At 43.9% G+C, this 13,095-nt stretch overlaps 1 protein-coding gene across 2 annotated transcripts in view; it reads left to right on the forward strand.

Moving 5' to 3' along the window:
• Window positions 1-13,095, forward strand: part of LOC101287263 (teneurin-3) — a 188,336-nt gene that overhangs the window by 157,417 nt on the left and 17,824 nt on the right. For both annotated transcript variants that reach the window (XM_049704146.1, XM_033407828.2), the window contains 2 exons: window positions 5,237-5,412; window positions 7,419-7,654. In XM_049704146.1, coding sequence (XP_049560103.1) covers window positions 5,237-5,412; window positions 7,419-7,654 — 412 coding nt within the window. The remainder of the gene's footprint in view (window positions 1-5,236; window positions 5,413-7,418; window positions 7,655-13,095) is intronic.

Below are 13,095 nucleotides of genomic sequence, written 5' to 3' on the forward strand. Positions count from 1 at the left end.
CACCGCAGGGGGCTCGGGTTCAATCCCTGGTCGGGGAACTAAGATCCCGCATGGCGCGCGGGGAGGCCAAAAAAAAAAAAAAGCAGCAGCCATGTTATGGGGAAGCACTGAAGACAACAGATAATCCTGTTGAGTTTTAAAGAAAACTTGTTACCTTTGCTGAATGATGTTAGTTGACTCTGCTGTAATGTATCAACTTAATTGAATGTTTGCTTTTGAACAAGACTTTTTCTGGGTAAGAGTTAAAAGGCTTAGAACAAGCTAACAGACAACAGAAATAAGTATATCGGATTTTTTAATGCAACAAACTACATGTTAATTGTTACCTTATTCTTCTTATCTTTAGTAGGCACTTTGGAAAGTGTCTAACTCACCAACACGTGGTGTATAAGGAAGACAGGACTCTAATAAATTAGTTTTGTTCTGATGTTTTAGACCACTTGCCAAAAAAAAAAGTTTTCAAGAACTTTGTTTCTACCTGAATACATTTGCGGTATCAATAGTCTATTGACCTTGGTTGGTGACAGTCTCAGTCAGTGTTTCTCTCCGTTGAGGAACCACTAGAAGATGTTTAAGCAGAGAAGCGTGGTACTCGGGGCGGCTTCGGAAGATGGATTTGGTAGCCGTGAGTATGGGGAGAGGCGACAAGACCAGCTTTTGAAATCTAGGGTGGCTGTGGGAGTGGGAAGATATGTGAGAGACATTGTGAAGGAAAAGTAAAGAGTTGGGAACTTCTGTCTGTAAAGGGAAGCGAGAGAGAAAATTTCACGTCAGAACGGAATCAGCGTCTTCAACTGAGAAGGTCTGAGGTTCTGGCTTTCCGGGGCATTTGTCGATAATCCCACTGTTTAGGAAACGTAAAAAGAGATTTAAAAATATACCACAAAGGGTAAAACAGCAAGTCTAGGCAAAAAAACGCAAAATTAAAGACGAACAAACAGAGAAACATCAGTGAAGAGCATCGCAAAGGTCGTGGGGAGCCTGAGGGATTTGCCTTTTCCAGCAAAAGGGGCCTTTGTCAAGAGGGGTCAACCGGGAGTAAAGAAGAATGTGCTGTGCGATGAACTTGAAGCCGTGCGGCTGCGACCGGATGAGTGGAAAGGGGGGCATCAAGTTGATGTTCTAGTCAGATTCCCTGGAGCCTATCGCACTGTAAATTCAAGAAGCTCATAAAAGAAAACCATGTCTCAGATCTACAAGCTGGGCAGGCCTGGTTCACCAGCGAGGCCAAGCAGCATTCCGTAGAGCCGCAAAGCTGTGCGGAAGCAGAGAGTATGTCCAGAGGCGTGTGTTTGATGGGAAGGCCCCTGTTAGCACCCGGGATCAAAGCTTTTCAGAGGACAGGCGAACATCGGCTGCTGCGTTGTTTTTCTGCTTTTGCCAGAGAAGGGATCGCCTGCCACGTCTGAAAGGCATCTTGGCCCCTTGTTCTCTCTCCCTCCCTTATCCGGCATCCCCTGGCAATTCTAATGGCTGCCATCCATCTTGTTGCATTTCTGTTGTCATAGATGCGAATCTGTGCAGAAGTTTTCACAGATCCACAGGGAAATGGAAAAAATAAATAATGATGGGGAGAACATTTTCATAAAGCTTTACTGGTCCTTGTCAAGAACCTTCACCCTGAAGTTAGGTCCTTTCTATCTGTGGCATGAGTAAATGGCCTTTCGTTATGAAATGATGCTAGTTAGAGGTGAGGAGTTTTTATTTAAAAACTCTCTGTTGGGCCCCAATTTTATTTTTTGTACTGGTTTGTGAAATCGGCAAGTCTGGGAAGGATTCCCCGCTTGACGTGTCGCCCCGCCCCTGGGCTCCTTTACACCGAATTAAAGCCTTGCTTCCCTTTAAAACCTTCGTCACAGTCCCCAGTGATGAGCCTCCCTCTACCATATCAGGGACCCTACGCGGACCCTCCGCTTCAGTGGGCTCTTCTGCTTCCTGACCTCACAGCCCGTCCGTCCTCAGTCCTCTGCACCCTCTCCCTGGCTGTCTTCCTGGCTGGAATGTGTCCTGTGCCTTCCTTACTCACCTGTATAAATCCGCATCGATTTCAAGGCCCAGCTTAGGTCCCCACCTTGATGTGGCCCTTCCCTGCTCTGCCCCAGCACGATCGCTCCATCACCTGCCCTCAGGGTGTGGGGGGACTCTGGACCACCAGACTTCTGATGCTCTGTGTACCCACAATGCCCTCGCACCGTAACTAGCCCACAAAGCTCATTCAGAAACTGGTAGGTGACTGGCGGGGTAGACGCTCTGAGGGCCCTTCCGAAATAGCAGCTTTCCTGGCCGGCCCTGTGCGAGCCCTTCAGCCCTTTTAGTGCCTTAACGTAGATGCAGCCACTCGTCTGAAGGCACAAATTGAGGACTTCCAGGGCTAAACTGTGAAACTGGGCCACTAAGATGCCCGCTTAACCCTCTGTCATTCTAACTGCACTGCCTACAAAGGCTGCTCGTACTTTTATTTTCCAAAGAACCAAAGGCTAATAGGTTAGCGTCTGAATGTGCAGCATCCGATGCTCTATGGCCATGTGCTCAGCATCCTGTGATAGGAAATGCCTGCCCAGCAGGACAGGGAACGTGGGGTAGGCCAATGAAAGAGCAGAGGCAAAGGTTGGAGAAATGCTTTCTGCAGGAGAAAGGTGACAGACCTGCTTTAGATTGAACGGAGCTAGAAAACATAAACCAGCAAAGGGGTCGATAAAGGGCAGGTGAGTGACAGCAGCAAGAATGAATCAGCAGAGTGCTGGCAGGTGGCATCACCTGTATAAAGCTACCGTTCTCCACTTCAAGTCAAGCCCTGTGATTTACAGAAGGGCTAAGGGACCTGGGTCCAGTGCATGAAAGTTCCAGGTATGGCCCCATCGTGAGATGCAAAGAGAGCCAGATCAAATCACCTGACCACATCATATTTTCGTTTTTCCACCTGTAAAATGGGAAGGGGCTGGGGGCATAGTGCAGCACTGAACTGCCTTTTACGTAGGAGCATTCCAAAGGATGTTAGTTTATTTTTTCAATTTTTCTATAGCTTCTCTTTTTTTCTTCCAGTGTTGTTGAGATATAATGGACAGACAGCACTGTGTAAGTTTAAGGTGTACAGCATAGTGATGGGACTTCCATACATCACGAAAGGATTATCACAATAAGTTTAGTGAACGTCCATCATCTCCTATAGATACAACATTAAAGAACGAGAAAATACACATTTTTTGCTTGTGATGAGAACTCTTGGGATTTTTCTCTCTTTACAACTTTTATATATAACTGACAGCAGTGTTAATTCTATTTATCACGTTGTACATTACATCCCTAGTACTTACTTATCTTAGGGTGTTCATTTCTTTAAAACACAATAGCTTATTTTTCATCGTATCCTATGAGAAATGTAACGCGCTGCAAGAATTATGTCCAGGTTAAGATTGCACTTTAAGCTGGTTTGGTCAGTAATTCTGTAACTCTGCTTTGCTGCATAAATAAACCTATGCTTGTTTGTTTCAAGAGTAATAATTTCTTCAAAAAAGCAGTTTTGGTTTCTTTCACTGATGCCTTAATCTGCTGGGGGCATTTGGGTTGCTGGAGAGGGAAGGGAGTCTGCTGTTTCACTTCAGCTCTGCCTTTTATGGGTCCAAACAATGATTACACTCAACGGCGCATTTTCTCTCTCTCTCTCTCTCTCTCTCTCTCTCTCTCTCTCTCTCTCTCTCCCTCCCTCTCTCTCTCTCTCTTTCTCCATCCGTCGCCCGCCTCTTTCTCCTGAGTGCCCGTTTCTGCCGCTGGCGAAGCAGCAGGGCGAGTTGTCAGATCAAGTCAGGCAAGCCCACGATCTGAGTGATGCTGTCCCCACTGAAGTAACGGGCCCTGAACAGACATCCGTCTCCTTCCTCCCTTCTGCCTTCCTAGCTCCGCCATGACATTGGCCTTCTAGAGTCTGCTCCTAATTCCTATAACCACATTTTTCAAAGCTAATTTTTACAATCTAGAAGCCCTCTCTCCTTCTATTCCAAAGTATCATTTAAGTCCTTTTTTCTACCCCTTATTCCCTTGTTGCCCCACGTTTACACCCATTATTAGGGTCCTCTTCACTGTTTTTCCTCCTCTGGTAGCTTCTGTCTTTCGCTAATAAGACTCTTTCTCTCCTAGTTCTGCATCTGGGCTTATTTTAAGCAGGGTATGGCTCAGGTCTCCATTTCACTTAGACCTTTTCTTGATGAAGCAGCCTTAGTATTAATATGAAATCCAATCTTAAGTATATTTTTTGTCCCAAGGAAGTCCCTGATTTTCCATCCAGAATTTACATTTTTTTCCCTTTCTTCAAACCACCTTGTCATTTTTGAAATTTTCTCTGGTGCTGCCACCAATAGAAAAGTCACCCCCAAAATCAATTTTTTAGTAAAATGTTGTATCTGTAATGCATATTTATGATAATAAGATAGCTTTTTAAATATATCCTAACACTTAAATTATAGGTGCCTCTTATATTTATATGCTAAAAAAAAAAAGTGAGGGTATCATAAAAAAGCAAATAGTCATTAAATGTCAGGAAATATTACATCTCATTTCAGTAAACATGATAAATCATCATTCAAGATATCACCCACTCCTACAACATGAGTATAGACAAGATAGATTATCTCCACCCCGCCAACATTAAGTCCCAATTTACCATTATAAAGTAGGTCAATCACTGAGAAATAAAGTCTTTAGAAAAGGCCTTATTATATTAATTTGTTGAAGATGTCTCAGGATACCAAAGGAATATCTTTACATATGCAAATACTTACATGCATGTACATATACTGCTTTACAAAATTATATATATATTTTTCCATATTGCACTGCCATAGAGGGCATAAGTTAGTAAAACTTTCAAAAAGGATATAACAGTGAATTAAATCTACTTTATAGAAAGTATGGAGGAATACTAAGAAATTTAATATCAGCAAACATGTTCCCTTTGAAACAGCAAATTAGATGTGCAGGAGGAATGTGGTCACACTTGAGAGAATAACGTGCTGGGGAGGGGAGCTGCTCTGTTTACTCTTGCCCTCGCAGGTGAGGCTTCTCTGTGTTCAACAGGCTTCCGATCACTTCAAAGCGTGTTTGAAGTCCTCACTGCACAGCTCATGCACAAAGACAAATATTCTTCCAAATGTGTGCAGCTACTGTTGCTGCAGACTCTCTCATGAGTAAGAAGAACTTGCAGTTTCCTATTTAATGCCGAGTTCATGCCTCTTTTATTCAGCTATGACAGTGAAGGTCGTCTGACAAATGTGACGTTTCCAACCGGAGTGGTCACAAACCTCCATGGAGACATGGACAAGGCTATCACAGTGGACCTTGAGTCATCCAGCCGAGAAGAAGGTGTCAGCATCACTTCAAACCTGTCCTCCATCGACTCATTCTACACCGTGGTTCAAGGTAAACACGAAAGCAGAGCTTTCAATGGCCCAGTTTAAAATACTACTGGTGGGGCTTCCCTGGCGGTCCAGTGGTTAAGACTTCACCTTCCAATGTAGGGGGTGTGGGTTCGATCCCTGGTCGGGGAGCTAAGATCCCACATGCCTTGGGGCCAAAAAACCAAAACATAAAACAGAAGCAGGGGCTTCCCTGGTGGCGCAGTGGTTGAGAGTCTGCTTGCCAATGCAGGGGACGCGGGTTCGTGCCCCGGTCCGGGAAGATCCCACGTGCCGCAGAGCAGCTGGGCCCGTGAGCCATGGCCGCTGAGCCTGCATGTCCGGAGCCTGTGCTCCGCAACGGGAGAGGCCACAGCGGTGAGAGGCCCGCGTACCGCTAAAAAAAAAAAAAAAAAAAAACAGAAGCAATATTGTAACAAGTTCAATAAAGACTTTAAAAATAGTCCACACCAAAAAAAAACTCTTTAAAAAATAAAATACCGCTGGCAGCCGGGTAGAAAGTGGCAACCCGCATTTTAAAAGATGAACCAGGAAAGAGAAGGTGGAAATATAAACCCCTAGAGATATCGATGGGATGGTCTAATGTCTACGTGTAGTGTTTATTTAGTGATATATACGTATATAAAATCACATAATATCTAAAACAATCTGTTAACCTAGAAATGACGGTTTTTTTCTTTCCCATTTAATAAAACACGTTAATTCCCGCTCTTCACTTGCATCTAAAGGCCCTTTGGCATCATCATCACTGCCGTGGAAGGCCAGCAGGCCGAGCTTTCCGAATCCGTGCACGATGCAGCATTTGAATCCGCATCTCATGCCATCACTGGGAATTGTGTACCCATATGTGTAATAGCTCAACTTTCCATTTTTTCATTCAGTCTGTAGGTATATATGTCCAATAACTCCATGATGGACCCTCCCACCATATTCCTTTTTGATGTAATCTTGAAAAGGCCTGTTTACAATGACAATTGCAACTGTGAGGTCATTCCTCTAAGACTCATTGCTAAGTCTGAGTTAAGCTTCTCTGACTCTTTTTTTTTTTTTACCAATTCTGTCAGGTAATCTTTACAGTCAGGTAATCTCTACAGTCATCTAAAATCAGTATTGCTTGAATTCATTGCTTCCCCAAATGGTCCTGTATTATTCAAAATTTTTAACTTGAGGCAATAGCCTACAATATGAGAGGGTGTTTTGTACAAAATATGACTTCCTTTTTTTTTTTTTAATTTATTTGTTTTTGGCTGCACTGGGTCTTCGTTGCCGTGCGTGGGCTTTCTCTAGTTGTGGCGAGCGGGGGCTACTCTTCGTTGCGGTGCGCGGGCTTCTCATTGCGATGGCTTCCCTTGTTGCGGAGCACAGGCTCAAGGCACGCGGGCTTCATTAGTTGTGGCACGCAGGCTCAGTAGTTGTGGCGCACGGGCTTAGTTGCTCCGTGGCATGTGGGATCTTCCCAGACCAGGGCTCGAACCCGTGTCCCCTGCATTAGCAGGCAGATTCTTAACCACTGCACCAGGGAAGCCCGACTTCCTTTTTTAAAGTCAATTTCAGGGGGAAATATCTCCTTATATTTTTGGTATAGAAGGTACAGATATTAAATCATTTCAAAACATCTTTAACAAAAGATATAGGGATGACTATTGGGAAGATGTCTTCTAAACCCTTGGAGGAGACACACCAGCCTCTGAAAAGAACACATACTTGGTTCTTTGCAAAACATTTACTGGAGGTCGAACCTTCATTTATTTCATCAGGCAAATAAAGTAGAGAAGGACTTTAAATTCCCTAAAGTTTGCCTTTAACATTCAGCCAAATCTGTTACAGCATGAGATGCCAGAAATCGAAGTTGTTTTGTTATTTTCTAAAAGGATATCATTAAGTACTTTTCATTCCCTTATAAATGGAGTCCAGTCAATGTTTTAGAAATTCATGTCACTTCTAACCCCGCAAGCGATCTGGTGTTTAATGCACACCTACAGTTCGTGTTTTCTGCTGCTTGTTTTCTAGATCAGTTAAGAAACAGCTACCAGGTTGGTTACGACGGCTCCCTTCGAATCCTGTACGCCAGTGGCCTGGATTCACACTACCAAACAGAGCCACACGTTCTGGCCGGCACAGCTAACCCAACAGTTGCCAAAAGAAACATGACTCTTCCTGGTGAAAACGGTCAGAATTTGGTGGAATGGAGATTCCGAAAAGAGCAAGCCCAAGGCAAAGTCAATGTCTTTGGTCGAAAGCTCAGGGTAAGTCAGTGTCAGAGCGAGGTGACAGCCACCCGGTCCTCTGTGTCATGCTGTGGCCTGTCCAGGAGGGCGGGCCTAGGACTCATCTCCTGTTCACACTCAGGGTAACACCTTACCTTAGAGCATGAGTTACAGCCAACCATCAAGCCATCAGATCGCTCATAGAAAAACTATTTGAGAAAAGTGTTTTCTTAATATAGCTTTGATTAAAAATCAGTTCTTCCCATAGAGAATGGACTTGAGGATATGGGGAGGGAGAAGGGTTAGCTGGGACAAAGTGAGAGAGTGGCATGGACATATATACACTACCAAATGTAAAATAGATAGCTAGTGGGAAGCAGCCGCATAGCACAGGGAGATCAGCTCGGTGCTCTGTGACCACCTAGAGGGGTGGGATAGGGAGGGTGGGAGGGAGATGCAAGAGGGAGGGGATATGGGGATATATGTACATGTATAGCTGATTCACTTTGTTATACAGCAGAAACTAACACACCACTGTAAAGCAATTATACTCCAAAAAAGGTGTTAAATTAAAAAAAAAAAATCAGTTCTTCCCTGGGAGATTAGGGTAGTGCATGTAGCACAATTCCAGATAGCTGGATGGCCGACAGATTCTTGTCTTACTGATATTGCCCTAATAACCTTACGCTTTTCCTTTACCCACTCAGGAGTGATGGCTTCCTAATGGGATGGGGATGGGTAAGAGTTGGATGAAATGTTAAAAGTATTCCAAGTCATAAATATGTATCTTGAAAGAGGTGGGTTGGCCTTTGAAAGGTGGATCCTTCCTTTGCATTCTCAATATTTTTAAAGTACAGCTTAGGCACCTAGAAGAGGACCAACGTCGGAAACCCCCTGCCACCTCCTCCCTATTGAAGGGAAACCCAAACTGACGTTACTGTTATGAGAAGTGTGATGACATTGCTGATTACGCTAGTGTAATTGACCTCTGCAAAGTGTTCTCTGTGTTGCCTTCTTAGGTGTTTTTATTCCTCCATCTCACATTGTGGGCCAACGAGATCTAGAAAGCAAGCTGTGCTTTATGATAGCTGTTTGGTAAAGACATCATAGATTAACTACTAAAACGCAGGTTACAAGGAACCACCTTCAAACCACTATAAACTGAACTGGATTCATTCTTTCTATTAGCAAACAGATTTTCATTTATCAGATAAATGTGGATAACTATTCCTAAAATTACTTCCCTTGCTGTTTAAAAAAAAGTTACTTAAAATCAAGGAGAGACAAAAAACATGGAGGATACCATTCATGTCCTTTTTTCAGCACCAAAAAATGGTTAAATTATTATTATTATAACAGGCCAACAGTATTTCCCAGGACAAGCCCTCATGGTAAGAAACAGCTACTACATATTGTCTCTGGCTATTTCCAAGAAATAGAAATGAAGTGAGAAGGAATCAGTGCCTCAAATACAGACTGTCCAACTCACAGTTACATTCTAATTCCTCTTCAGTTGCAAGGCAGGGGTTGGGGCTCTAAATGCACGGTCTTCTGAAACCAGTGTTGTGCTCCCACCTCACCCGTCTCCCAGACTATGGGAGCCTGGGTGCCCTAGCTCCGGGGCCCTGCACCAGGAGTTCTGGTGGATAGGAGCTGGGGAGGCTGGAAGGAGGTTATCCCGTGAGAAGGGCCAGAAGAAGATGGAATAGAACCTCAGAAAGAAGAGCATGATTAGGGGGCAAGTAACATCATGGGAAGAAAACAAGCTCCAGGCTCATTCCGGGGTCGCTTTCAGAGGGTCTTGGTCTGTTACCAGAGTCAGCGCCAGCCCTGGCCTTCTCTTCTGCCGAAACAAGGAACTGAGCTGCCTGCGTGCCTGTCGGCTGCTACCACTGACCGCTGCCCCTGGGCCGTGCTTGCTTGGGTCACTGCAAACTGGAAGGTAGTTCACAGGCTTTGTCTTAGTCAGCTACCCCTACAGCAGGTGTGCTGTGCCCGTACTCACACATACACACACGCACAGAGTCCCACGTGTACCTGGACACGGGACTTACTTCATCAAAAGACACGAAGGTTCTGCTCACATTTGTGCTCAAAAAATGTGGGTTCTAGATCAGGCTCCACTTTTTACTAATAATAGATCTTATAGGAAAATCCTAACATCTGTAAAGCTCATTTTCCTTACCTATATGATGATATCCATATTATGACGGCAATAATACGATATTGTCTAGATAATATCCTGACCTTATGACACAGCACGATATAGATTAGCTGTATTATGGATAAATATAGTTTGCCCTACCCTGCCGCTGTCTCACACAATTGTTACAGAACAAATGAGATAATGTGAAAATCCTTGAAAAACGAAAGGCATGATTACATATTATGTAACCCTAACCCAGAGAATCTGAACCATGGGCGCAAACGGTGGGCATTTATTCCCACACAACAGATGGATAGGAAAAATCCGGTTAACTCACTTGTTACGAAAACACAAGAAAGATTATGAGAAATGCTTTGCCCAGAAACTGACCACGTCACATGTGGCCCACTGTTCTTTGAGACAAGCTAGTCTAAGTGCATCCTCCTTTTTCCTTTTTAATACTGATTTTCTAGACATAAAAAAGGAATTAAGAAGAGTAGAGGAAAAAGCCGATTTTAAGTCTCTGATTCTCAGTCTCAGATTCTAAAGGAAGAAAACACCTCCCTTTGGTGAAGAAGAGACCAGTGCACACAGGCATGGGTGTGAGTTTCTTTCTAAATACCAGAATGACAATGCCTCAGCAAGTCATTTCAGAAGATACACTATTTAAAACGGCCTGTTCGTTCACACTGAAAGGAGATTTCCAGCTGATACGTGTGATGGCTCACATAGAGACAGTGCCAAGATCACAAGGGAGGGTTGCATACTTTCAAGAGAGAGATGGGAACATATGTTTATGTATAACTGATTCACTTTGTTATAAAGCAGAAACTAACACACGGTTGTAAAGCAATTATACTCCAATAAAGATGTAATAAAAAAAAGATAAGATTGGATGTGCTAGCTCGGCTTGCTAATTTCATCCTCTGTGGATTCTGAGAGGAATTCTAGGGAGAAAGCAATGGTGTGAAAGTCTCGTTGGAGGACCGGACCTGTAATCTGCCAAATTAGGGCGCAGAGGAGGAAGGAGGGGCGTGACGCGAGGCCACCAGGGCCTCTGAATCAGGAATCAGAGAATCAGCCCGAAGAGCCGCCCGTTTTTGCTCCTCCCTTTCCTGAAACAGAGGACGTCTCCTCTCTTACCTTTCATTATCTCCTAGCAGAAACGTCTTTTCATTTTTAAGTTACTGGCCTAAATCTAGCTATGGCCTGACACAGGGTGGGCCCTCAAATATTTATTCAATAAATGAAAGAATGAGGAAGAGCCAGCCTTAGAATCGGGTTATTTCATTGCCTCTAGATCTTCCTCAGAGAGAAGCTGTAGGAATAGCAGCACATCCTTGCAGATGTTTGACTGCAGGAAACCTAACACTCAGTTGAATAGATCACATGGATATAATAGGTATAACACTAGATGAAGTGGTTTAAAAAGTAAAAAAAAAAAAAAAGGCAAGGAGTACAAAAGGAAAAATTATACAAGAAATGAGCAACATGGAAAGGATTTTCTGTGAAACTGCATTAAGGGAAAGGGGGTTGGATACATAGGGATACCCAGCAGAGGCAATCATGGCAGAGATGTGGGAAAACAGAACAAAGATGAGACAATTCCTTAGCTTACTCGCTTGTACCTACATTTTTTTAAAAAAAAACATGCATAATAGTTGCTTGTCCTTGTCTTACAGTATTTGGTAAACAGTCCTAATTTTTGTCAGTGTTGGACTTTAGAACCAGCCTTTGATCAATTCCCAAAAATTGTTATGTTATCCTAATAATAAAAGTCATCTTCTAAACTTGCCCAGAATTCTGATGCTTAAAGGAAAACATTTAGTGGATTACATGAAAAAGAAATTCTCGAAACTTGAAGGCCGAAAGGGTGTTTCGAGGCATGCGTAAATATGATAGCTTATTTAACTCTTATTATGCCCATCACGTCTGTGTGCCGTCCTGTGTCTCACTTTCGTCTGACTGGCAGGGGGCCTAGAGTGGGATGGTGCAGAACAGTTAGCACTTGCTGACGTGTGGAGGGGACACAGAACCGCCTGCAGACAGTTGATGTTCTAACAAGGACACCAGGGAGTTGAGATAGTGTCACAAACAGTCTGGATACCTGAATACAGGCTGACTGTGCTTTGTGTCGTCAAACATACAGACATTGTTTTAACCTCTTTGTGCCTCAGTTTTTCAAGCGTTACAGAGGGAAAATAACTACCCACTTCCCGATATCAAAGGGGCATTGTGATTGATTGCAGGCATGCTGGACATGATCTTTGAACATGGGGATTTTCCATGCTTACTTAAAAGAAACTCTGTAGGGCTTCCCTGGTGGCGCAGTGGTTGAGAGCCCACCTGCCGATGCAGGGGACACGGGTTCGCGCCCCGGTCCGGGAAGGTCCCACATGCCGCGGAGCGGCTGGGCCCATGAGCCATGGCCGCTGAGCCTGCGCAACGGGAGAGGCCACAACAGCGAGAGGCCCGCGTACCGCAAAAAAAAAAAAAAAAAAAAAAAGAAACGCTGTATATCACAAAGGAATTCATGGTGAGTTTTTATCCAGACACGACATTTGGATTCATTTTTATGTAGCTGGAGGTATCGTAACGATCTGATAGAAGGTTTTTCATCTTAGGTGAACTACTCAATGTAACTTGATATTTTTTTATGTTAAAAATATTTATTAAAAGGCCACTGGGGCAACAATGCTGGTCCTCTATGATTGTCAAAAAAAAGTTTGCAAAATAGTTGTGATTTCATACAGGTGCAATTAAGCGGACTGTGCTCCAGATGGAAATGTCCCTTGACTTGTGCATTTTGTCTGCAACACCCAAAGGAGAACGTGCGGGCAGGTTTGAGAGGGATGGAAAAAAACAAAACATCTGTTAGTATCTTCTGAAATGTTACCTGTTGAATAACAGTGGCTGGTGTCTGGAAACAGTAAGAACAGTTAAAACCTTGGCTTGTGTTGTGAACGTGGAGAAAAACACAGCCACATTCTAATTCTTTCCTCATTTCTTCAGTTGGAGGACACAAGAAAGGCATTTGTCTGGATAAAAAGAAAAATGTTAACTGCTATCCAGATGTTTGGTCTCGCGGTGCTTCTAGATGTTTCCATATGGTGACATGCGTGGTGTGGCAGCGTTAGATGTTCTCCTGGACGCTTTGGTGTTGTGCAGCCAGAGTCCCAAACCAGAGCGACAAATCAGAAGCCCGGTGGTGGGCACAGGCGTGCAAAGAAGGGGTCCCAGGCCTGCCTCTGGCCCTTCTCCCTTCCTGACCAAGCAGCCATACCGGATCTGCAGAGCAGATTCCCTGTACTCTACCCGCAGGAAATACTGCAGA

The sequence above is a fragment of the Orcinus orca genome, chromosome 21 (genome assembly GCF_937001465.1).
Source record: "Orcinus orca chromosome 21, mOrcOrc1.1, whole genome shotgun sequence".
In the NCBI taxonomy this organism is placed as follows: domain Eukaryota; kingdom Metazoa; phylum Chordata; class Mammalia; order Artiodactyla; family Delphinidae; genus Orcinus; species Orcinus orca.